This window comes from Pleurodeles waltl, chromosome 10, assembly GCF_031143425.1.
Source record: "Pleurodeles waltl isolate 20211129_DDA chromosome 10, aPleWal1.hap1.20221129, whole genome shotgun sequence".
In the NCBI taxonomy this organism is placed as follows: domain Eukaryota; kingdom Metazoa; phylum Chordata; class Amphibia; order Caudata; family Salamandridae; genus Pleurodeles; species Pleurodeles waltl.
In genome coordinates, this window is record NC_090449.1 from 202,964,575 (window position 1) to 202,991,730 (window position 27,156).

General features: G+C 45.2%; 1 protein-coding gene across 2 annotated transcripts in view; it reads right to left on the reverse strand.

Moving 5' to 3' along the window:
- Positions 1-27,156, reverse strand: part of SNX29 (sorting nexin 29) — a 1,353,458-nt gene that overhangs the window by 1,042,285 nt on the left and 284,017 nt on the right. For both annotated transcript variants that reach the window (XM_069210178.1, XM_069210180.1), the window contains exon 11: positions 2,891-2,973. In XM_069210178.1, coding sequence (XP_069066279.1) covers positions 2,891-2,973 — 83 coding nt within the window. The remainder of the gene's footprint in view (positions 1-2,890; positions 2,974-27,156) is intronic.

Below are 27,156 nucleotides of genomic sequence, written 5' to 3' on the forward strand. Positions count from 1 at the left end.
GATGCCTCACCTCCCCGGTAGCAGTAAGGAACCAATGCCACTCTGGCTCCAGTGATGCCTCACCTCCCCGACTCTGTGCAACGTCTTTGTTTCCTCACTGTTTTTCAGGGTACTGGACCTGGGGTCCATGCGACTCCGTGACAGGCCCACACACCCTCACTAGTGCCGTCAGACTGTTGGAAGCGACACTGTCAAGATGCTGTGATAGCCCCAGTTGGAGCTATTGTGTTTCTAAGCGCTATATTTAATCTTTGAAAATTCATACCTGAACTTGTGTATGTTGGATTTTTGTTGTTTTGGTCTTGTTTACTCCAATAAATATTGGCTATTGTTATAAACTTTACACATTGCGTCGGGGATATGCCTAACTGCTTGAGCCAAGCTACCAAGGGAGTGAGCAGGGGTTATCTTACCTGTGTGGCTCCATTACCCTTACTATAGTAAAGGTCCCTACTTGGACATGGTGCAAACCACTGCTAACTAACGACCTCGTTTCTAACAGAATTCAAATAGGATTTCGCTCTGAAATGAATATTAAATGTATGTTTTCTAAATTCTGCTCAATAAAAAAATATATTTAAAAAAACAAAAACATACCACTTTCCATCCTCCCTTCAAGATCTCTTTGATTTGTATTTTTGCTTTGGGTTTGACACCATAGGGCTATTCTATGGACAAAGAAGATGCCATTAAGTGTGACCTAGAGAGCAAGTGAAAAAGAGAAGGTATTTGGGGAACACATATGGAGAAACCGATATAAGATGAACAAAGTGCCTGACCTTTATATTTAAAGGAAATATCTCCTGACTCTGTACTTCTACTCCATCACGGTATTATGAAAATAGTATGCAAGAAAGGCACACAATGACCCACAGCATGGTGTAAGCTGATATAATTATATGGTGATGAGTGGAGGTGCGAGTGCTAGTGATCAACCCTGAAGGAGAACACATCAGAGAGAGTGCGTAGTGTTGCTTGACTTTAATGTTTGTGCATGACAACACAAGAAATAATACCTGTGAAATAATAAAAGAGTGTATGCACACTGCAAGCTACTTCAGCCTCTGTATATGTATGCCTTCACGCATATAGAAGAGTGCCCCGATCCCGAATCAATAACTTCTTACTCAACTTACTTGAATACACATCACTTACCAGGAAGCTAGCACTGTAAAAAGGGAAATTTTTGAGAGGATTTTTGGGGTCATTTAGGCCTTGAAAAAAATCCTGTCCCAACCACAGGGGGGCCTGGCCAGGGCTAAAACAAGTATACAATTTTACAGTATCACGTGCTAATGACTTTACCCCAATTCTGCTTTGTCAATCTTATGACCAGAGGTCATCAGTAAGGAACCTGTAATTCTACATATCAACCACCAACATTGTTTACACCTCACAAAACCAACCTTGCAAAGAGCTCAAGGTGAGTCCAACCATCAACACTTTGCAGGTGAAGGAGCAACTCCCTTTTCTGGTCTCAGGCCAAGGTAGTGCCTCCAAAATGAAAAAAGTTTATGAAGATAAGCCACAAAAATGTGATCATACCAAAAAAAGGGCATCTTTATTTTAAAAAATCTGGCCATTTTTGCTCTTGTCATTGAGAACTGTCCCTGTAAACGGAAGAGGATGGAGAGTTTCAGAAATAGGATGATAAGTTGGGATAACACATTCACCCTTTATATACCTTAGAATAACCCATGGATACCTATCAAAAGTTTGAGCAACAAATAATTACATCCTACAGTGACCTGCTCAGCTTAGATGCTTCCTCATGGCACTGTTTATTTTTTATATTATTGATAATAAACTGTCCCTTGAAGTTCATACTACAAAATTAGCTGGGACCTGTTATTCGCTCCTACGTGGCCTGCAGAAATTGGTTCCCTTGCTTCCAGCTAACGCGAAAATTCAAATCATCCGCAGTGTGATCCTGAGCAGGCTCGACTATTGTAACTCTCTCCTTCTTGGGGCTCCTGACTATTAAATAAACAGACTATATAGACTACTTAGTGCTGCTGCTAAGCTATCCCTGAATCGTGCCAGAAGGTCCTCAGCTTCAGGTGCCTTAAAAGAGCTTCACTGGCTGCCGATTAAGCAGAGAATAGCTATTAAATCTTTATGTGTTGTAGTCAAAGCCTTACATGAGCTTGGAGCAGTACCTCTGCAAAATCGGTCTCCAGGTATGTTCTGAGGAGAAATCATCCTCATCAGCTTTTCTAGCCTGCGTTCCTAATGCTAGGAAATCAAGAATGGATGGCGGACCTTCTCAGTTAGAGCTGCGCAAACATGGAATCAGCACCCGGCCACCTCGGAGACTAATGGAAGAATTGCTGTCTTTCAGAAAGGCATTGAAGACCTGGCTTCTTCCCCAGTAACCTGCTCACTCACCTGGTGGACTGTGCTATTTCTGCTCTCATGTAACCTAGGCCCATTGCGCCGTGAAACCTTCTGGGTGAATTGTGTGCATTATATATGTTTATAACATAACATATAACACTGTGGATATCAAATGTCACGACCCCGTGGTGATAACCCTGTGCATTCAAATAAGGATGTGAGTCAGTGATGGGTTTTTTCTCATGCTAGATAGTTAGTGCGTGAAAAGTATACTTTAAGGAAATAATAATTGATGAAAGGCTTCAAGGGAACTCAGGAAGAACAAATACATTGACATGACCTGCTAACCAAACCCTGCAAACAATACGAAAGACATACGATCCTAATGCATGAGGCATTTATTAAAAAAATATACCTGTCCAGTGGTTACTCTTTGCTTTTAGCCTGAGGAAAATGTACAGAGAAATAAAACACACGAAAGAGAGTGGCATACATTCGCCACTCATAACACGCGGCATCTGCAGTCAGTACTAATACTTCAGCAGGTACTCACTAATTGTCATCGATTCCGGGACAGTTGCTGGAGGTAGCATATTGTTTATTGATTCAGACTGAACTGGGGGGTTCATGGGTGCACTGTGAAAGACAATAAAGGTTTGTCAACATATAGGTAAGTAACTCCTTACATGTTCTAGGTGCTATCGAACGACAATTGTAAACTAATTATGTCTATTGTTGACATTTGCTGTCATAGTACGTCATCAGCCGTCCCTGAAAGGCATTTTCAACATTACTATCTTTCACGCAACAAAGGCCCGCTCAAACACCTCTAAAATTTATTGTAGCGGTGACTCCGAAAATAAGAAATAAGTACAGCTAAACAGCAGCATTCTTCTATTCAATAATAACTTTAAAAAACATACACAACAATGCTAGTACATCATAGCAGTAAAAAAAGGCTACTGAAACTGTTTTGAAAAAAATTCACTAGATAATTGAAGTAAAAAACAGACATCGGTAAAATTGCAACTATACTTTAAACGACTATAATATTTCTTCGAAGATTTTTATCAAAATTCCATTTTGCAGACTTTCAGACTTTGATGGTTGGGCAAAAACAGATTGGTGAGGGCAAAACAAAGAACATATTTGAAAAGATAATTCACATTCAGAGCTTTCAAACTGGGAATGCAACACATTTAATTCTTCCTCTTTGCTGCAGTTTTTCCTTTTCAATTTAACTTCCGAAATGTGACTGTTGTCCATATGCCACGAACAACTAAGCCAGAAACAGATTGGTGATTATTGTACCTGCCTATGGGTTTATTGCTTGAACTTGTAATTATGTACAATAGGGAACAATGTCATTAAGGCTAGAAAGCACTTTTTAAAGATGGAAGAAATGCAAAGTACAGAGTTAATCAGATGCACAATAACCTCTGTGTAACAGAAGGGCAAAACAGCCCTTGCACATTTTAATAGTTATATATATGTTGTATGGTGTAAGCCTAGGAATGTTTGGTTGTTGGGGGTTGAGTGCTTATTGCTAGGCGTTCTCATTCTGGAATCAGATCCTTCTTCTTGGCACTTCAGAGTCTGATTTCGGTGCGAGGAGATGCTTAGCGGGGGGCTCTTTGAACTGATACAATAGACTGAAGACTCTATTTATTCGTCCTGCGGTCTGTCTTCATTTTTTAAAGCCGTTATTGATACATATTGGTGATGAGGAGAAAAATGTTGGCGCATCAAAGAATTTTCATCTTATTAGCGGGATTACCTCCGGCTCTAATTGAAGGATTGCTTTGCGTGCTAATAGATGGTGGTATAGAAAAGCCGCTATAGGCATTTTTTGCAGTTCCAGTCAAAAGCTGGAAGGACGTCACTGCACAAATAAGTGTCCATGTTGGTAATAGCGACTTCTCTGTTAAAACAGTCTAAAACGGTCTAGCTGTGCATGGCGACATTGGTGCCAGAACCAACAGTATGCGACACTCGGTGGCCTAGTTGTTGTACGTACACGTTGTGATGTCAGACAGCCATTTTTGGATCGCATCTCATCGCATTCCTATGGTGTCGGGTTTGCATTGTGTTTGGTGTAGTGCAGCCTTGCCACATGCAGGGGTTTTAGTGCCCTGGATCAGGGGTTTTGGGGTAAGAACAGGAAGGAGACAACAATAATTATTCATGTTTCTACTTAAAGTGCGCAGTGACATCTACTCGTTGTCTTCAGGCATCATAACTGTTTTATTGCTCTATTTCAGTTGCTCCCAACCCATTGACTTCTGTGGACCCCCACCTAGGGTGACTAGATCTTGAGGAGCAAAAACCGGGACAGGTCAGATATAAAAGAAGGACTAAAGACTTTACTCTCACTTTTATATCTGGCCTGTCCCTTTTTTTTCCTAGCTTTGTGAATGTGTGCCTATACAGGTGTGTGTATATATGTATACACACACACACACACACATATATATATATACACACACACATTTAAAAGACTACATATATAAAATTAGCTATGGTTTGACCTCCCACCCTGCACCCCCAACCCACCCACCTCTCTCTGCTCCCCACTCCGTCTCTCTACTGGGAGCAGACAAGGGGCTGTGTTGCCTGACAGTAACAGATACATTACTTTAATTATTTCATACTTTGTAGGCGTTTTTAACTTATGCTTCCCTAGGTGATCGGACCTTTGTCCCAAATACCGGGACATTTAATTAAAGATCTTACCATTGTCCCAAAAACCGGGACATTTATTTAAAATTAAGAGAAGCATCGGGTCACCGGGACAGTTCTCTAAAAACTAGGACTGTCCGGGGAAATCCGGGACGTCTGATCACCCTACCCCCACCTTATCATTACTTGAATCCGGGGCCTCCCACTGAATCATTATTGGAATCCGGGGGCTCCCCAGGGAGTCATTACTGAAAGCTGGGGACCTAATCTGTTAATATTTAATTTTCTAAGCAGTTGTGGATCCCATGAGGAGGCTTCGTGGACTCCATGGAGTCCCCGGACAACAGGCTGGGAACCACTTCTCTACTTGATGGGTTATGGCTCCTGGAGGGAGTGTAGAACATATACCACATTTTCTTCCTAATAGAGGAAAACACGTTCAGAAATTAAAATATTGGTTCTGTGTTATTGAAAATCACCTTGTTCCTATTGATGCTATCAACTCTACACCTGTCAAGAATATATAACGTTTCAATTTGTATTCTAGAAAGTAATCCTTATCTGAGACCATTGATCAGTATGTAGCATCCTTGAGAATTTTAGCTAGATAGCACTGATTTGAAAACAATGTGGATCAGTATATGAGGGGTCAAATAGTACTGAAATATGCTTCTAAGAAAGTGCAAGAGCATTCATCGTGTTGTACAAATCCTCATTGGATGACACGATTAAGATTGCCAAAGAGAGAGAGCGGACTGTGGAATCAGTGAAAGTGATATCGGGTGATATGAAGAACCTGAACATGTGTATTAAAACAGATTTTATAACACAAAAAGTAACATAAAATCATTGTTAGGACTTTCCATTATGTGTTATAGGTGTGGGGTCTGCAATGCACATGAGTAACTATGTCAATCCAGCTCAAGGGAAAAAAATGTAATAAGTGTAAACAATGGGGCATTTGATGCAGGTGTACAAAGCTAATAGCACTTCGACTGTTAAGGTTAGTGGTGTGCAGGAGAATAATGAACAAGTACTGGGGAGAACATAGCTAATATGTTCTGAACGTTCATGTGGCAGATGAGAGAGATGTAACTGCGAGTAAGAAAGGACCGTTTTGTGAGGTACACATTGGTTAAGTTGAATTAAGAATTATGCCCGACTCTGGTTCATGATTTCTGAAGTTATTTTTCAAAACTTATTATCTGATGTCCCATTGCAGAAACCAGATAAAAGCAGTGGCACATGGGGAGTCCGAGATTGGGACTCTTGGTTTTTCAAAGATACCCCGTGTTGTTTTGGAAGAGTCATTGCTACGAACGTTTAGGTTGAGGTTAATGGTTGGGATATCATGGATTGGTGGATCAGAGTAAATTAGGTATTACTTTAAGTTTAAGACCAGGAATAGAGAATCAGTAATGCTGGTTACAGGTGAGTTTGATGATCTGAATGCTATTCTTAAAAATTACCCAGCAGTATTTTGCAACTAAATTGGTAATGTGAAAAAGTTTGAGCCTTACATAATTTTGAAGGAGGGTGTGAGTACTGTAGCTCATCATGGTAGAGATATACTGCTGTTTGTTCGAAGTGATTTGGAGAAACTTTTCAGAGAGTTGTGTGAGTGCAAGATCATTGAACCTGGAAATGCTTCGGAGTCAGTGCTATTGTCATTGACAAGAAAAAAGTAGGGCAAATTAGAAACATTTGAGTTGATTATCACCCTTTGCCTAAAATTCAGAAATTGTTGACCATTATTGGTAATGCAAAGTATTTCAGTAATATTGACTTGACAGCAGCTTATCATCTAGTGATGAGTTCACGCCCACTCACTACTTTCAAACTCCGTTTGGTGCATTTAAATATTTGAGATTGACTACTGTGATATCCTCAGCAGCTAGCATGTTCTAAAAAGGTATGTATTGTTTGTTGAAATATTTCAGAGCAGTCTTTCAGGATGACTTGCTCATTTTTGCCAAAAGGATCAGTGAACATAACATGACTTTGGAAAAAGTGTTGACAATTCTTAGAAAACTTGGAATGACTGTCTCGTTGGACAAGTTCATATTTTTGACTGAGGCAGTTGACTATTTGGGTCACACAATTACTTCTGAGGGCATCAAACCTAATGTTGATCTTCTGAAAGTTTTAAGGGGTGCACTTAGTCCGAAGGACAAAAATGAATTAAGATCGTTCATTGGCCTTCACGATTACTATTCCAGATCTGTGAATGGTTATGCCACAGTTATGGAACCACTGAAAAAAAATGCTTAACAAAATTAGATATTTATTTGGGATAGTAAAAGAGAGAAAGTTTTCCTTAACATCAAATCAATTTTGACAAACATGACGGTATTGTAGACCTTAGTGAGCGGGGTGGAGTGTATTATAAGGGTTGCTGCCAGTGCTGTGGGGGTACTGTGCTATGTCAGTAGGTGAATGTATCATATCACACCTTTGATCTAGCATCCGGAATCCTTGAGTATACAGAGAAGAGGTACAGCACAATTGAAAGAGAGGCATGAGCCTGTGTTTGGGCTACTGGAAATTTGAAAACCTATGTGTGGGAGACACACTTTGCTCTTCGTACCAATCATAAGCCTTCAACCTATTTACTGGGGGGAAAAAGGCACTGTGTCTCCTTCATTCAGGCTTATAAGGATATTAGCAAAATTACAGGAATATAATTTTAATGTACAATATATTTCTGGAAGTGCCAATCAGAGGGCAGATTGTTTATCCAGGTTGCCCTTGAAAGTGGATGCTGATGAAGTGGTTTTGTTTGAAGATAAATGTGTGGTGGCTGGTGTGGATGTTGTTAAACAATGTCATGTTATCATTAGTAAAACAAAAACTGACAAGACATGAATCTGAAGAAGGTGAGGTGTTGAATTCTTTTCTGGTAGTTGATGAGCTATTGGTTGAATCAGGTGCACTGTTAAGGGCAGATAAGGTTGTTTCACCTGTAGTTTAGGATCAGGGATAGTTTTATTGGCACATGCTGGCCATTTAGGATCTTCTTTGACTAAGAAGGTTCTTAGACATTCCTTTTGGTGGCCACCAATGAACAAGGATGTTGACACTATGATGGATACTTCTAAGGAATTTGTTTTCTCTAATAAATGTTAGGAGTTGAAGGATATATCTGTGATGCCAGTTCAGTTTCTTCAGAAGGCTTTCGAAAAAATAGCTTTGGATTTTATGGGACCCATTAAAATGCTTTGCTGCAAAAATTGCGCTACATGATTGTACTGGTGGAGGAAAGGAGTACAAAGGTTGCTACTGATTTTTTTAAATCCAGAGTCTTTTCCATAGAAGGTTCACCAGTGGAGTTAATCATGGATAATGAGGTTCAACTGATAAGGGATGAAGCATTATATAGTGGGCCTTTACAGTGCACAAGGCAGTGGCAATGCTGAGAGGGTGACTAGGATACTTAAAGAAGTTAATCAAACATCCCTCACTTATGGTCTTGATGTGGTCAAATTTCTCGAGAAAAAAGTGCTGGCTTATCATAACATATGTTTCTACTTTTATGTTGCTAAGAGGAAGAAAAGCTTGTTCAAATTTTGTGCCGGAATGGGTTAGTAAAAACAGATGGAAAATGTGAAATGGTAGATGAAGTCATTGATATGGAAATCATCAGGGGTAGAGTGAAATGAATCAAAGAAAAATTGAAACATGTATGTATTGAGTATTTATAAAGCGCATTCCGGCCCAAGGGCATCGAAGCGCTAACTGGGTGAGGCGAGTCGACTTAGCAAGGAGACTACCAGACTTATTGCAAAAAAAGCCAGGTCTTGACCAGTCTCCTAAATATTAGATAGTTATGTTCTTGCCTTATGTCCAATGGTAAAGAGTTCCAGATTTTAGCAGCCGCAATGGTAAATGCTCTGTCTCCCCACTTTACTTTCTTGGTGCAGGATGTTTGAAGTCGATAGGCACAGGCCGAACGCAACAGCCGATTAGGCCTGTACCATTGCAGCTTGGTGGTTAAAGCCTTAGGCCCAATCCCATGGACAGCCTTGTGGGTGATGCAAAGAGCCTTAAAAGAAAGCCGCTGGATTACCGGAAGCCAGTGTAGATCTCTAAGGCACCTCTTAGCAGAGGCCCCGCGAGGCAATTTTAATAAAAGCCTAGCAGCAGTGTTCTGCATCAACTGTAGCTTGTTCAAAGATTCTTTATCCAGATTGAGCAAAAGCGCATTCCCATAGTCCAATCTGGAAATGACTAAAGCCAAAATGGCGGTAGTTCTGCAGGTTTGTGGAATAAAAGGAAATATTTTTTTTAATTTCTTCATAGTCCACATACAGGTCTTGATTATCTGATTGACCTGAGGTTTGAATGACAATTGATCGTCAAACACTAATCCTAAGTTTCTTGAGGTAGACCGTGGTACAGGAAGAGTTCCACATTCTTCAGGCCACCAGCTAGAAGACCAATGTTCCCTTCCAATTCCAAAGCACAAAATCTCAGTTTTTTCACAATTGAGTTTCAACCAGTTGGTCTTCATCCAATGATTCACTGCTGTCATACAGGCGTTGAAGCGGATGGCCACTTCTTCCAGATCTTTATTAATAGGGATGATAATTTGAGTATCGTCTGCATATGAAGTAGGAATGAAGCCGAAAGAGCGAACCAGCTCTGCCAGCGGTGCCACGTACACGTTAAATAGCGTCGGGCTTAACGAAGAACCCTGAGGGACCCCACACGGCAAAAGATAGGCAGGGGATCTAAAGTCGCCACTACTAACTGTGGCCCACCTGTCTGATAGAAAAGATTCAATCAGCTTAAGAGCCTGGTCTCTAATGCCTACCTGATAAAGACGGTCTAGCAGGATGTGAGGAGCAATGGTGTCAAAAGCTGCCGACAGGTCCAATAGCACCAGAAAGACCCCCTGGCCCTTATCCACCAATCTGCGTATGGTGTCAGATGATGCAATGAGAGCTGATTCAGTGCTGTGGGATTTCCGAAAACCATGTTGCGAGCTGTCTAAGCCCTTAGAGGCAGACAGGAAATCAACCAATTCTTTATTTTGTTAAATTGGTTATTAGGGTTATCATGAGATGCCATATGTTGTAAGCTTAGGAGTGCTTGCTTGTTAGGAAGGTTGCATTCTTATTGCTGGGCGTTCTTGTTCTGGAATCAGATTCTTCTCAGCAGTTGAGAGTCTGAGTCTGGTAAGAAGAGATGCTTAGCAGTGGGCTCTTTGGACATATACAATAAACATAATTACAATTCATCCTGCTAACTGTCTTCACTTTTCAAAGCTTTTATTAATACAATATACTCGTACAAATATTGACAAATCTGTTTCGTTTTTGTTTCAATAGTGCCTTCATAGAAAGACACACAACACAAAGGAACATGTGAACAAGGAGTCATTATTGTGCCCACCATCTAACAGACAATCATATACCTATGTATACCTGTACCTATGTATACAAATACATATAAATGTACATAGAGGCCCCTAGAGAAACAGACCAATAAACGCAGAGGCACAACGATCATTAAGAAAATCAATCAATCAATTAATGGATTTATATAGCGCCACTTGTAACCCGGGGAGATACCCAGGCACTGGGACTCGAGGGCTCAGTCAAATAGCCAGGTTTTCAGGGCCCTTTGGAATTCCAGTAGAGAGGAGGAGGTCTGTAGCTGCAGAGGGTGGCTGTTCCATGTCTTGGCTGCCAGGTACGAGAAGAAGAGTCCTCGTCTTCTGCTGCGCTGGATGCAGGGTGTGTGGGCAAGCGAGAGGGACGCGGAGCATAGATGCCTTGAGGGATGGTAGAAGCTGAGATGTTGGTTGATGTAGGCGGGTCACAGGTTGTGTAGAGCCTTGTATGCATGGATCAGCAGTTTGAATTGGCATCTTTTCTGTATGGGGAGCCAGAGAACTCCTCTGAGGTGGGGGTGATGGGTGTTTGACAGTTGAGGTCGACGATGAGTCTGGTGGTGGTGTTCTGTATGATCTGTAGTCTCTGTAGGAGGTTGGTGGAGATCCCTGCATAGAATGCGTTGCCGTAGTCCAGTCTGCTGGTGAGGAGGAACTCTGGGACAGTATGTCTTGTGCCCTGGGGGAACTACTTCAGGATTTTTGGAAGCATGCATAGAGTAAAGAAGCAGGTGGAGGAGACTGCATTAATCTGGGATCTCATGGTCAACTTGCTGTTCAGGTTGATGCTGAGGTTTCTGGTGTGCTCTGCTGGAGTGGGCGATGGTCCTAAATCTGTGGATCACAACGAGACGTTCTAGGCTGTGGTGTTGTTGCTAGAAATTAGTACTTCCGTTTTGTCAGAATTCAGTTTCAGACTGTTTTCTTTCATCCACATCATAGTAATCGACATGCATGTGTGGAAGTTGGTTAGGGTGGTGGGGTCTTCAGAGAGGATGAGTTGGGAGTCATCTTTGTAGGATACGATGTGGAGTCCGTTGGATTTGAGTTTTTCACCCAGGGCTCATGTAGATGTTGAAGAGGTTGGGGCTGAGGGCTGATCCTTGGGGGATGCAGAAGATAATGTGCTTGGGTTTGGAGACGAAAGGATGCAGACTGACCTTTTGAGTTCTTCCGGTCTTGACGAGTCTTGTAAGACTTACTAACACATACATCTTATTTATAACATGGCCAGCATCAGTAGAGACTTGCTGAAAACAGACAACAGCAGCAGTGCAAAATTCCCTTGACTACTGAGCATCTTAAATCCTCGCATTAGATGACCTCTGTTAGAAATTGGGTTTCTGGTTGGCAGAGGTATGCACCCTGTCCAAGCAGGAACCGGAATCCTAGTCAGGGTAAGTCACAAACATACCTTAGGTTAGCATGGGCTCTGACTCTGGTAGCTTGGCATAGAGCAGTCAGGCTTAACTTAAGAGGCAATGGGTAAAGCATTTGTGCAACACGTCAAACAGTAAAACAGTGAAAACACCACACAAAAAGACACCACACCTGGTTAGAAAAATAGAACTTAATTTTATGAATAAAACAAGACCAAAATGACAAAAATCCAATAAGAAGTTCAGATATGAGTTTTTAAAGATTAAAATGCAATCTAGTGCTTAAAAGCATAAAGTGTCAACTGGGATTATCTGGTCACTAGACTGGGTCAAATCAAAATGTTCAGGCTGACCGCGATGGAGCACGGGTCGGATACAGTCCCAGGTAAGTCCCGCTGAGGCGTTACCCTCTCAACACCAGGGCCAAGAGTCCTGTTCACAGGGTAGAAGTTCGCTGGGAGCAAGGAGAGCGTCGCTGGCGGTGGTCTCTGGGTGCGAAGAGTTGGCTGAGAATCGCAGACAATCGGGCAGGAGCCTCGCGATTGTGAGAGGCGATACTGGCTGTGCGAAGAGACTAACTTGCAATGGCTTGTGCGGATTCTTCAGGCGAGCGGCACAGTTTGAGTGCGAGCGGGCCTGTTCCCAGTCGAAAGAGCCCAAAAGCTTGATTTCAGTAGCCAAAAAACACTTCAAAGGGCCCAGGACTGAAGAGGCGCCTCTTGGGGTGTCAGGGTGGTTAAAGATGGGTCCAGGAGCTGTAGCAGGTGAACTGGAAGTCTTTTGTGTCCCTGAGACTTCAGAATACACAACACAAGCCATCAAATCCTTGCAGTCACTTTGGTTCTGGGATGTAGAGATGCAGGTCCAGTCCTTTTCACTCCCAGGCAAGAGGGGAGCAGGCAGCGGGTCAGCTCTGCAAAACAGGTTCCAGCAGAGTAGCAGTCCTTGTAGCAGCACAGCAGTCCTTCCTGGCAGAGTATCCACAGGTCCAGAAGTGAACTGAGTTGGTGGTGTCAGAGGTCCAGTACACATACCCAGTTGTGCCTTTGAAGTGGGAGAGACTTCAGAGAAAGATTTTTGAAGTGCACAAAGGTCCTCTCTTCCTGCCCCGGCTCCAACTCACTACAGGAGGGTATGCAGCCCTATCTGTGAGTCAGACACTGTCCATTCAGATGTATCAGCACTTCAGTCACAGAATCACACAAATCAGGCAGGTAAGGGACAGGATACTGTGGAAGACTTGCCAGTGACATCTGCTGAGCACTAGACCGCTAATCTCTGTGGACACTGGGACTTCCATGGTCAGAGGTTCAAGTCTGGGTCAACAGTAGTAGAATCACTAGTTAACCACTCTGCTTTTTATCTGACAACATTTCGCACCTGTACTGGTTCTTCGTTTTCACTCACTTCATTTATTAAACCTTGTGTCCTATCATATTTGCTCTTTGAGATATGCAAGTTGACATTATTGAACCCCGTACTTAGACTGAAATAACCTTTATTAAGGGTCATTTCTGAAGCTCTACACCCTAGAGTTGAGTGATAACATGAATGACGTAATCCATAAAATCCCACCTCAGCAGTGTAGAAAAACACACGACATGATTAGAGACATATGAAAGAGGTGTGTTACAAATATCAATCACATGCGTAGTGTTTGGTCCATTAGTAACCCTCTGTGGCAAAAAACAAATCACCGTCCTATTCAATATATGCCTTACTCTTTGTACTCACAGAAAAACACTTACACCAACAACAATCCTAAAGCAAAGATGGTGAATAATGACTTTACTATTAAAGTTTTTGTCTTAAAAGTATGCCAACTAAATCATATATTAACAAAAAAGTTCAGGGACGGGACTTTGGCATTTTAATTGCCTAGCCTCAAGTTTAGCACTGCAGCAACAGGTTCAATATTGGGGGACAGACTTAGCACAATCAGACATGTGTATCATGTTTCAGGGAGCGTGCAGATGCACTTTAGCACTGGTTAGCAGTGGTAAAGTGCACAGAGTCTTAAACCCAAAAAACACAAATTCATTAGTAATCAATATCCTGTACTGAGAAAAAAAGAAAACGCAAATGCAAATATACCTTGCTTTGGCTGACTGACTGCCCACTAACCACCCATTATGTTGTTGCCCATGTAAAGTGCTAGAATGTTTTGTATAACACCTCAAATGCACCTATGGATAATAAAAGTGCAAAAAATAGACGAAAAGTATATTAAGAATAGTTACATACCTATTCCACCATGGGCTAATGTGCCTTGCCAGAATAGATATAAACGTATTCCTACATGTTGCAAAACAGTTTGCACCATAAGTAAAGAGACTAAGTGCATTTCATAGCATCTAGAGGAGCCCACACCGCACCTAAAACCCAGAAAGTGCAGCATGCTAAAGTGATATGCTATCATCCATAACCACAATTCCCGACCCAAAGAGAAACAATAAACATACCGAAATTTCAAATGCATCATTAGCTAACACGTTGGACCAAGTGTTCACCATATTTCCCCCCCCCCTATCTGGACCCTATATGAACCATCCCATTAATGCTGCTTTGTTGCACCACCTGATTTAAAATACTTAGATGCTTAGCTTTCATGCCCCCACTGGCCCTTTCTACATTGGCCATATTATTTCCAAATCCATTAATGTAATGTGACACCAAGAAATTAGTTGTGAACTCTTCCATTTTTCCACTGAAAAGACTCTTCACCCCCCTTCATCTCCTGACCCCACCTCATGCACCCCTAGGCGAGAATTTTACCCGCAAGTCCTTCCTCTCACCCCAAAACACTCTGGGGGTGCCATTGTACTGCACCCCTCCACACTCATAACCCAGGTGTCCCCGGAGCCCCAGGCCTGCTCCCCCCCCCCGAATGCATATCTAGACCTTCCACAAAAGATATACACTCTTCCTCCATTTCCTTACAGCCTTCTCTACATCTATCACAATTCCACAAAGTCACTCCTACAGGAGAAAAACAAATTATTGTGAATCATTGAACACTTCTATCTTCTATCCCAGAGAGGCAAAAGCAAATGCAATTGAAGCCTGATTACCTAGTTAGAGAACATCATGGTTAGCTAAATTCTGCCCGGTGTCTGAAAGAAGATGGAATTGGCCCCTCACCAAGACGATAAGCTTGCATGCTGGACAATCGATGCCTGAGCACCACTGGGTTTGAAAGAATCAATCATCCTGACAAATTCCCTCCATCTCCGTGCCGTGAGTGCAGACACGTCTGAGAATATTTTAAACTGAGGTACTTCTGAGTTTGAAAAATATATTTTTTCTATGGCTCTTGACAGAATACGATCTTTAACTCGATAATCGTCGAAGCTCACCAAAAATTGTATTAAGGTATTTGGCATTGACAGGGTGTTGAGCAGGCACCCTGTGGGCCCTAGCGATAATAAAATCGCCCGCTAGCTCTGGCATTGTTTTCTTCAATAGAGCGCCCACCCATTCAGGTACCTGCTGACCTTCGCTCCCTTCCCGCACCCCTATGACTCTAAGGTTTGGTTGTCTATTGTAGTCCTGCAATTTATCTTCGAAAAGACGTCTGTTCTTTTCAAGCTGAATTACTTCTTGCTGCACAGACTCAAACTTGTCCTCTAGATTTGAAATTCTGTTTTCGGCCACCTTCAGTCTGCCTAGGACCTGGGCCATACCCTCCTCAATCTTTGCCAGATGCCCATGGAGAGCTGCAATTTCTTGCAATTGTGCAGTTTTCAACTCTTTAATCTTGACTAAAATAATTTCATATATACTTTGTAAGGAAATGCCTCCTTGGCATGGTTGCCCCCTGACTTTTTGCCTTTGCTGATGCTATGTTTACAATTGAAAGTGTGCTGAGGCCTGCTAACCAGGCCCCAGCACCAGTGTTCTTTCCCTAACCTGTACTTTTGTATCCACAATTGGCAGACCCTGGCATCCAGATAAGTCCCTTGTAACTGGTACTTCTAGTACCAAGGGCCCTGATGCCAAGGAAGGTCTCTAAGGGCTGCAGCATGTCTTATGCCACCTTGGAGACCTCTCACTCAGCACAGACACACTGCTTGCCAGCTTGTGTGTGCTAGTGAGAACAAAACGAGTAAGTCGACATGGCACTCCCCTCAGGGTGCCATGCCAGCCTCTCACTGCCTATGCAAGTATAGGTCAGTCACCCCTCTAGCAGGCCTTACAGCCCTAAGGCAGGGTGCACTATACCATAGGTGAGGGTACCAGTGCATGAGCATGGTACCCCTACAGTGTCTAAACAAAACCTTAGACATTGTAAGTGCAGGGTAGCCATAAGAGTATATGGTCTGGGAGTTTGTCAAACACGAACTCCACAGCACCATAATGGCTACACTGAAAACTGGGAAGTTTGGTATCAAACTTCTCAGCACAATAAATGCACACTGATGCCAGTGTACATTTTATTGCAAAATACACCCCAGAGGGCACCTTAGAGGTGCCCCCTGAAACTTAACCGACTGTCTGTGTAGGCTGACTAGTTCCACCAGCCTGCCACACTAGAGACATGTTGCTGGCCTCATGGGGAGAGTGCCTTTGTCACTCTGAGGCCAGTAACAAAGCCTGCACTGGGTGGAGATGCTAACACCTCCCCCAGGCAGGAGCTGTAACACCTGGCGGTGAGCCTCAAAGGCTCACCCCTTTGTCACAGCCCAGCAGGGCACTCCAGCTTAGTGGAGTTGCCCGCCCCCTCCGGCCATGGCCCCCACTTTTGGCGGCAAGGCTGGAGGGAACAAAGAAAGCAACAAGGAGGAGTCACTGCCCAGTCAGGACAGCCCCTAAGGTGTCCTGAGCTGAGGTGACTCTAACTTTTAGAAATCCTCCATCTTGCAGATGGAGGATTCCCCCAATAGGGTTAGGATTGTGACCCCCTCCCCTTGGGAGGAGGCACAAAGAGGGTGTACCCACCCTCAGGGCTAGTAGCCATTGGCTACTAACCCCCCAGACCTAAACACGCCCTTAAATTTAGTATTTAAGGGCTACCCTGAACCCTAGAAAATTAGATTCCTGCAACAACAAGAAGAAGGACTGCCTAGCTGAAAACCCCTGCAGAGGAAGACCAGAAGACAACAACTGCCTTGGCTCCAGAAACTCACCGGCCTGTCTCCTGCCTTCCAAAGAACTCTGCTCCAGCGACGCCTTCCAAAGGGACCAGCGACCTCTGCATCCTCTGAGGACTGCCCTGCTTCGACGACGACAAGAAACTCCCGAGGACAGCGGACCTGCTCCAAAAAGATTGCAACTTTGTTTCAAGAAGCAGCTTTAAAGAACCCTGCAACTCCCCGCAAGAAGCGTGAGACTTGCAACACTGCACCCGGCGACCCCGACTCGGCTGGTGGAGAACCAACACCTCAGGGAGGACCCCCGGACTACTCCATGACTGTGAGTACCAAAACCTGTCCCCCCTGAGCCCCCACAGCGCCGCCTGCAGAAGGAATCCCGATGCTTCCCCTGACCGCGACTCTCTGAAACCTAAGTCCCGACGCCTGGAAAAGACCCTGCACCCGCAGCCCCCAGGACCTGAAGGACCGGACTTTCACTGCAGAAGTGACCCCCAGGAGTTCCTCTCCCTTGCCCAAGTGGAGGTTTCCCCGATGAAGCCCCCCCTTGCCTGCCTGCAGCGCTGAAGAGATCCCTTGATGTCTCATTGACTAACATTGCGAACCCGACGCTTGTTCTTACACTGCACCCGGCCGCCCCTGCGCCGCTGAGGGTGAAATTTCTGTGTGGGCTTGTGTCCCCCCCGGTGCCCTACAAAACCCCCCTGGTCTGCCCTCCGAAGACGCAGGTACTTACCTGCAAGCAGACCGGAACCGGGGCACCCCCTTCTCTCCATTCTAGCCTATGCGTTTTGGGCACCACTTTGAACTCTGCACCTGACCGGCCCTGAGCTGCTGGTGTGGTGACTTTGGGGTTGCTCTGAACCCCCAACGGTGGGCTACCTTGGACCAAGAACTGAACCCTGTAAGTGTCGTACTTACCTGGTAAAACTAACAAAAACTTACCTCCCCCAGGAACTGTGAAAATTGCACTAAGTGTCCACTTTTGAAATAGCTATTTGTGAATAACTTGAAAAGTATACATGCAATTGAAATGATTCAAAGTTCCTAATGTACTTACCTGCAATACCTTTCAAACAAGATGTTACATGTTAAATTTGAACCTGTGGTTCTTAAAATAAACTAAGAAAAGATATTTTTCTATAAACAAAACCTATTGGCTGGATTTGTCTCTGAGTGTGTGTACCTCATTTATTGTCTATGTGTATGTACAACAAATGCTTAACACTACTCCTTGGATAAGCCTACTGCTCGACCACACTACCACAAAATAGAGCATTAGTATTATCTCTTTTTACCACTATTTTACCTCTAAGGGGAACCCTTGGACTCTGTGCATGCTATTCCTTACTTTGAAATAGCACATACAGAGCCAACTTCCTACATTGGTGGCAGCGGTGGGATACAAGACTTTGCATTTGCTGGACTACTCAGCCAATACCTGATCACACGACAAATTCCAAAATTGTCATTAGAAATTGATTTTTGCAATTTGAAAAGTTTTCTAAATTCTTAAAAGACCTGCTAGGGCCTTGTGTTAGATCCTGTTTAGCATTTCTTTTAGAGTTTAAAAGTTTGTAAAAGTTTGGATTAGATTCTAGAACCAGTTTTAGATTCTTAAAAAGTATTCCAACTTTTAGAAGCAAAATGTCTAGCACAGATGTGGCTGTGGTGGAACTCGACACCACTCCTTACCTCCATCTACAGATGAGAGAGCTAAGGTCACTCTGTAAACTAAAGAAAATAGCAATGGGCCCCAAACCTCCCAAAGTACAGCTCCAGGAGCTTTTGGCAGAGTTTGAAAAGGCCAACCCCTCTGAGGGTGGCAACTCAGAGGATGAAGATAGTGACTTGGAGGGAAATTCCCCCCCTCCAGTCCTACTTAGGGAGAGCAGGGCTACTCAAGCCCTGACTCCACAAATAATAGTCAGAGATGCTGGTTCCCTCACAGGAGGGACCAACAACTCTGAAATCACTGAGGATAACTCCAGTGAAGAGGACATCCAGTTAGCCAGGATGGCCAAAAGATTGGCTTTGGAAAGACAGATCCTAGCCATAGAGAGGGAAAGACAAGAGATGGGCCTAGGACCCATCAATGGTGGCAGCAACATAACTAGGGTCAGAGATTCTCCTGACATGTTGAAAATCCCCAAAGGGATTGTAACTAAATATGAAGATGGTGATGACATCACCAAATGGTTCACAGCTTTTGAGAGGGCTTGTGTAACCAGAAAAGTGAACAGATCTCACTGGGGTGCTCTCCTTTGGGAAATGTTCACAGGAAAGTGTAGGGATAGACTCCTCACACTCTCTGGAAAAGATGCAGAATCTTATGACCTCATGAAGGGTACCCTGATTGAGGGCTTTGGATTCTCCACTGAGGAGTATAGGATTAGATTCAGGGGGGCTCAAAAATCCTCGAGCCAGACCTGGGTTGACTTTGTAGACTACTCAGTAAAAACACTAGATGGTTGGATTCAAGGCAGTGGTGTAAGTAATTATGATGGGCTGTAAAATTTATTTGTGAAAGAACACCTGTTAAGTAATTGTTTCAATGATAAACTGCATCAGCATCTGGTAGACCTAGGACCAATTTCTCCCCAAGAATTGGGAAAGAAGGCGGACCATTGGGTCAAGACTAGGGTGTCCAAAACTTCCACAGGGGGTGACCAAAAGAAAGGGGTCACAAAACCTCCCCAGGGGAAAGGTGGTGAGACAGCCAAAAATAAAAATAGTAAAGAGTCTTCTACAGGCCCCCAAAAACCTGCACAGGAGGGTGGGCCCAGAGCCTCTTCACAAACCAATCCTGGGTACAAGGGTAAAAACTTTGATCCCAAAAAGGCCTGGTGTCGAAACTGTAGTCAGTCTGGACACCAAACTGGAGACAAGGCCTGTCCCAAGAAAAGTTCCACTCCAAACTCCAATCCAGGTAACACTGAAATGGCTAGTCTCCAAGTGGGATCAACAGTGTGCCCAGAGCAAATCAGGGTCCACACTGAAGCTACTCTAGTCTCTGAGGGTGGGGTGGATTTAGCCACACTAGCTGCCTGGCCGCCTAACATGCAAAAATATAGGCAGCAGCTCTTTATTAATGGGACAAGTGTAGAGGGCCTGAGGGATACAGGTGCCAGTGTCACCATGGTGACAGAGAAACTGGTTTCCCCTGGCCAATACCTGACTGGAAAAACGTATACAGTCACCAACGCTGACAATCAGACTAAAGCACATCCCATGGCAATGGTAACTTTAGAATGGGGAGGGGTCAATGGCCTGAAACAGGTGGTGGTCTCCTCAAACATCCCAGTAGACTGTCTGCTTGGAAATGACCTGGAGTCCTCAGCATGGGCTGAGGTAGAACTAAAAACCCATGCAGCCATGCTGGGTATCCCTGAACTGGTGTGTGTAAAAACAAGAGCACAATGCAAGGCACAGGGTGAAAAAGTAGAGCTGGAGTCTGGAAGAATGGCCCAGCCTACCAAGAGAAAAGGAAAGTCAGTTGGGAAACCAACTGCAACACAGTCAGAAAAAGAGAACCTCTCTTCTCAGGAAGAAGTTCTGCCCTCTGAGGGAACTGAGCCTTTGGAGCTTGAACCTTATCAGGTTGAGCTCTTAGGCCCAGGGGGACCCTCAAGGGAGGAGCTGTGTAAGGGACAAGAAACCTGTCCCTCTCTTGAAGGCCTTAGGCAGCAAGCTGCTGAAGAGTCCAAGGGCAAGAAAAATGGAACACATAGGGTCTATTGGGAAGATGGACTCCTGTACACTGAGGCCAGAGACCCCAAACCTGGTGCCACTAGGAGAGTGGTAGTGCCTCAGTCGTTCAGAGAGTTTATTCTGAACTTGGCCCATGATATTCCCCTTGCTGGGCATTTGGGACAAACCAAGACGTGGGAGAGGTTAGTCAACCACTTCTACTGGCCCAATATGTCCCAGAAGGTTAAGGAGTTTTGCCTCTCCTGCCCCACCTGTCAATCCAGTGGTAAGACAGGTGGGCACCCAAAGGCCCCCCTCATTCCACTTCCAGTGGTGGGGGTCCCCTTTGAAAGAGTGGGTGTGGACATAGTTGGTCCACTGGAACCTCCCACAGCCTCAGGAAATATGTACATCCTAGTAGTAGTGGATCATGCTACTAGGTATCCTGAAGCTATTCCCCTTAGGTCGACTACTGCCCCTGCAGTAGCCAAGGCCCTCATTGGTATCTTTACCAGAGTGGGTTTCCCTAAGGAGGTGGTGTCTGACAGAGGTACCAACTTCATGTCAGCATACCTAAAACACATGTGGAATGAGTGTGGAGTGACTTATAAATTCACTACACCATACCATCCACAAACTAATGGCTTAGTTGAGAGATTCAACAAGACATTAAAAGGCATGATCATGGGGCTCCCAGAAAAACTCAAAAGGAGATGGGATGTCCTCTTGCCATGTCTGCTTTTTGCTTACAGAGAGGTGCCACAGAAGGGAGTAGGATTCTCACCCTTTGAACTTCTGTTTGGCCACCCTGTAAGGGGACCACTTGCTCTTGTTAAAGAAGGCTGGGAGAGACCTCTTCATGAGCCTAAACAAGACATAGTGGACTATGTACTTGGCCTTCGCTCTAGAATGGCAGAGTACATGGAAAAGGCAACCAAAAACCTTGAGGCCAGCCAACAGCTCCAGAAGTTTTGGTATGACCTGGTTGGTTGAGTTCCAACCAGGGCAGAAAGTCTGGGTTCTGGAGCCTGTGGCTCCCAGGGCACTCCAGGACAAATGGAGTGGCCCTTACCCAGTGCTAGAAAGGAAGAGTCAGGTCACCTACCTGATGGATCTGGGCACAAGCAGGAGCCCCAAGAGTGTGATCCATGTGAACCGCCTTAAGCTCTTCCATGACAGGGCCGATGTGAATCTGTTGATGGTAACAGATGAGGATCAGGAGGCAGAGAGTGAACCTCTCCCTGATCTTCTGTCATCAGACCCAAAAGATGGCTCAGTAGATGGAGTGATCTACTCAGACACCCTCTCTGGCCAACAGCAAGCTGATTGTAGGAGAGTCCTACAACAGTTTCCTGAACTCTTCTCCCTAACCCCTGGTCAGACACACCTGTGTACCCATGATGTGGACACAGGAGACAGCATGCCTGTCAAAAACAAAATTTTTAGACAGTCTGACCATGTTAAGGAAAGCATTAAGGTGGAAGTCCACAAGATGCTGGAATTGGGAGTAATTGAGCGCTCTGACAGCCCCTGGGCTAGCCCAGTGGTCTTAGTCCCCAAACCTCACACCAAAGATGGAAAGAAAGAGATGAGGTTTTGTGTGGACTACAGAGGGCTCAATTCTGTCACCAAGACAGATGCTCATCCAATTCCTAGAGCTGATGAGCTCATAGATAAATTAGGTGCTGCCAAATTCTTAAGTACCTTTGACTTGACAGCAGGGTACTGGCAAATAAAAATGGCACCTGGAGCAAAAGAGAAAACAGCATTCTCCACACCTGATGGGCATTATCAGTTTACTGTTATGCCCTTTGGTTTAAAGAATGCCCCTGCCACCTTCCAAAGGTTGGTGAATCAAGTCCTTGCTGGCTTGGAGTCCTTTAGCACAGCTTATCTTGATGATATTGCTGTCTTTAGCTCCACCTGGCAGGATCACCTGGTCCACCTGAAGAAGGTTTTGAAGGCTCTGCAATCTGCAGGCCTCTCTATCAAGGCATCCAAATGCCAGATAGGGCAGGGAACTGTGGTTTACTTGGGCCACCTTGTAGGTGGAGGCCAAGTTCAGCCACTCCAACCCAAGATCCAGACTATTCTGGACTGGGTAGCTCCACAAACCCAGACTCAAGTCAGGGCATTCCTTGGCTTGACTGGGTATTACAGGAGGTTTGTGAAGGGATATGGATCCATTGTGACAGCCCTCACTGAACTCACCTCCAAGAAAATGCCCAAGAAAGTGAACTGGACTGTGGAATGCCAACAGGCCTTTGACACCCTGAAACAAGCAATGTGCTCAGCACCAGTTCTAAAAGCTCCAGATTATTCTAAGCAGTTCATTGTGCAGACAGATGCCTCTGAACATGGGATAGGGGCAGTTTTGTCCCAAACAAATGATGATGGCCTTGACCAGCCTGTTGCTTTCATTAGCAGGAGGTTACTCCCCAGGGAGCAGCGTTGGAGTGCCATTGAGAGGGAGGCCTTTGCTGTGGTTTGGTCCCTGAAGAAGCTGAGACCATACCTCTTTGGGACTCACTTCCTAGTTCAAACTGACCACAGACCTCTCAAATGGCTGATGCAAATGAAAGGTGAAAATCCTAAACTGTTGAGGTGGTCCATCTCCCTACAGGGAATGGACTTTATAGTGGAACACAGACCTGGGACTGCCCATGCCAATGCAGATGGCCTTTCCAGGTTCTTCCACTTAGAAAATGAAGACTCTCTTGGGAAAGGTTAGTCTCATCCTCTTTCGTTTGGGGGGGGGGTTGTGTAAGGAAATGCCTCCTTGGCATGGTTGCCCCCTGACTTTTTGCCTTTGCTGATGCTATGTTTACAATTGAAAGTGTGCTGAGGCCTGCTAACCAGGCCCCAGCACCAGTGTTCTTTCCCTAACCTGTACTTTTGTATCCACAATTGGCAGACCCTGGCATCCAGATAAGTCCCTTGTAACTGGTACTTCTAGTACCAAGGGCCCTGATGCCAAGGAAGGTCTCTAAGGGCTGCAGCATGTCTTATGCCACCCTGGAGACCTCTCACTCAGCACAGACACACTGCTTGCCAGCTTGTGTGTGCTAGTGAGAACAAAACGAGTAAGTCGACATGGCACTCCCCTCAGGGTGCCATGCCAGCCTCTCACTGCCTATGCAAGTATAGGTCAGTCACCCCTCTAGCAGGCCTTACAGCCCTAAGGCAGGGTGCACTATACCATAGGTGAGGGTACCAGTGCATGAGCATGGTACCCCTACAGTGTCTAAACAAAACCTTAGACATTGTAAGTGCAGGGTAGCCATAAGAGTATATGGTCTGGGAGTTTGTCAAACACGAACTCCACAGCACCATAATGGCTACACTGAAAACTGGGAAGTTTGGTATCAAACTTCTCAGCACAATAAATGCACACTGATGCCAGTGTACATTTTATTGCAAAATACACCCCAGAGGGCACCTTAGAGGTGCCCCCTGAAACTTAACCGACTGTCTGTGTAGGCTGACTAGTTCCAGCCGCCTGCCACTCTAGAGACATGTTGCTGGCCTCATGGGGAGAGTGCCTTTGTCACTCTGAGGCCAGTAACAAAGCCTGCACTGGGTGGAGATGCTAACACCTCCCCCAGGCAGGAGCTGTAACACCTGGCGGTGAGCCTCAAAGGCTCACCCCTTTGTCACAGCCCAGCAGGGCACTCCAGCTTAGTGGAGTTGCCCGCCCCCTCCGGCCACGGCCCCCACTTTTGGCGGCAAGGCTGGAGGGAACAAAGAAAGCAACAAGGAGGAGTCACTGCCCAGTCAAGACAGCCCCTAAGGTGTCCTGAGCTGAGGTGACTCTAACTTTTAGAAATCCTCCATCTTGCAGATGGAGGATTCCCCCAATAGGGTTAGGATTGTGACCCCCTCCCCTTGGGAGGAGGCACAAAGAGGGTGTACCCACCCTCAGGGCTAGTAGCCATTGGCTACTAACCCCCCAGACCTAAACACGCCCTTAAATTTAGTATTTAAGGGCTACCCTGAACCCTAGAAAATTAGATTCCTGCAACAACAAGAAGAAGGACTGCCTAGCTGAAAACCCCTGCAGAGGAAGACCAGAAGACAACAACTGCCTTGGCTCCAGAAACTCACCGGCCTGTCTCCTGCCTTCCAAAGAACTCTGCTCCAGCGACGCCTTCCAAAGGGACCAGCGACCTCTGCATCCTCTGAGGACTGCCCTGCTTCGACGACGACAAGAAACTCCCGAGGACAGCGGACCTGCTCCAAAAAGACTGCAACTTTGTTTCAAGAAGCAGCTTTAAAGAACCCTGCAACTCCCCGCAAGAAGCGTGAGACTTGCAACACTGCACCCGGCGACCCCGACTCGGCTGGTGGAGAACCAACACCTCAGGGAGGACCCCCGGACTACTCCACGACTGTGAGTACCAAAACCTGTCCCCCCTGAGCCCCCACAGCGCCGCCTGCAGAAGGAATCCCGAGGCTTCCCCTGACCGCGACTCTCTGAAACCTAAGTCCCGACGCCTGGAAAAGACCCTGCACCCGCAGCCCCCAGGACCTGAAGGACCGGACTTTCACTGCAGAAGTGACCCCCAGGAGTCCCTCTCCCTTGCCCAAGTGGAGGTTTCCCCGAGGAAGCCCCCCCTTGCCTGCCTGCAGCGCTGAAGAGATCCCTTGATCTCTCATTGACTAACATTGCGAACCCGACGCTTGTTCTTACACTGCACCCGGCCGCCCCCGCGCCGCTGAGGGGGAAATTTCTGTGTGGGCTTGTGTCCCCCCCGGTGCCCTACAAAACCCCCCTGGTCTGCCCTCCGAAGACGCGGGTACTTACCTGCAAGCAGACCGGAACCGGGGCACCCCCTTCTCTCCATTCTAGCCTATGCGTTTTGGGCACCACTTTGAACTCTGCACCTGACCGGCCCTGAGCTGCTGGTGTGGTGACTTTGGGGTTGCTCTGAACCCCCAACGGTGGGCTACCTTGGACCAAGAACTGAACCCTGTAAGTGTCGTACTTACCTGGTAAAACTAACAAAAACTTACCTCCCCCAGGAACTGTGAAAATTGCACTAAGTGTCCACTTTTGAAATAGCTATTTGTGAATAACTTGAAAAGTATACATGCAATTGAAATGATTCAAAGTTCCTAATGTACTTACCTGCAATACCTTTCAAACAAGATATTACATGTTAAATTTGAACCTGTGGTTCTTAAAATAAACTAAGAAAAGATATTTTTCTATAAACAAAACCTATTGGCTGGATTTGTCTCTGAGTGTGTGTACCTCATTTATTGTCTATGTGTATGTACAACAAATGCTTAACACTACTCCTTGGATAAGCCTACTGCTCGACCACACTACCACAAAATAGAGCATTAGTATTATCTCTTTTTACCACTATTTTACCTCTAAGGGGAACCCTTGGACTCTGTGCATGCTATTCCTTACTTTGAAATAGCACATACAGAGCCAACTTCCTACATACTTCTAATGGACTGTTCAGAAACATCCCCTATGTCTCCCAACAGCTGCTGTGAGCGATGACTCTTTGAGATAGCTTTGTGCAATGGTGCCATCTGCATTATTTCGACGCTGGAGTTCAGACTCTGAGATGCAATCTGCAGTGTCACTGCCACGGGGGATGCTGGTCAGGAAAAGGAGCCTGATGATCATTACGTTCCGTTACTAAAGGCGGCGTCGAAACACCCATCTATGTAGTGCCCTTCGCTTGTTCAGAAAACAGAGGGTATTGCTTAGGGCCAGCTGTGGAGGTTGGAGCAGCTTCCATTATGGTTGCAACAGATCCATGTCCCATCACAACTTCAGTATCTGTACTTTCCCAACCTGATGGAGAGCCAATTAAATGGAGGTTGAAAAATCCCCTCCTCTCAATTTCAGACCCCTTTTCATTCCCTGTTTGATTACTGGAAGCTCCAGCCTTCTTTGCCTCGAGAGGCTCTCCAACTTTACTCTCCATCTTTTGATGCGCATTACGACTCATCCGAGTAGTGGCTGATTTCAATTGACCTCCCTTACATTTCGGTTTCTGAGCTTTGGTAGATTGACTCAGTGCTACTGCAGTTGAATTCGCCATTTTGTTTTGAAATGTCATGCTCAGCTAATTAATTCTCTTGACTAGATCAAAACCTCAAAAGTGCAGATCCTGGCAATTCTACCAGTCTTCAGGTTAGTAAAAAGCTTAAGTTGTAGCTGGAAAGACATCACAAGGAGCATGAGAGCCTTTTGGCTCAGGACCATTCGGCTAGTTAGTTATCGTCCTCTCAAAACTATAGCCGTAGGGCTGCTTCTCAGACTTGCGCGGTGTCCGGCATCAACATTCCCCTTGAGCTCTCCTTCCGTACTGCAGTCCCATTTAAGGCCAGATTACAGTGCTCAATGCAATGCAGTGGAGTGCAGTTCAGTTCAGTTCACTGTGTAATGCTGTATAGAACAAGGCTGCTTGATACCCTGGTTCTGATCTACCCGGTGGTGAGTCACAGCCCTCCCCGATTCCTTGTGGTGGCCCGAATTCACCTTAACAATCCGAAAGTTTGCATCACGTTGTCCAAAATGTTGAGCAAGGGGGCTCGTTGCACTGCTGCTGCTGATGATGAT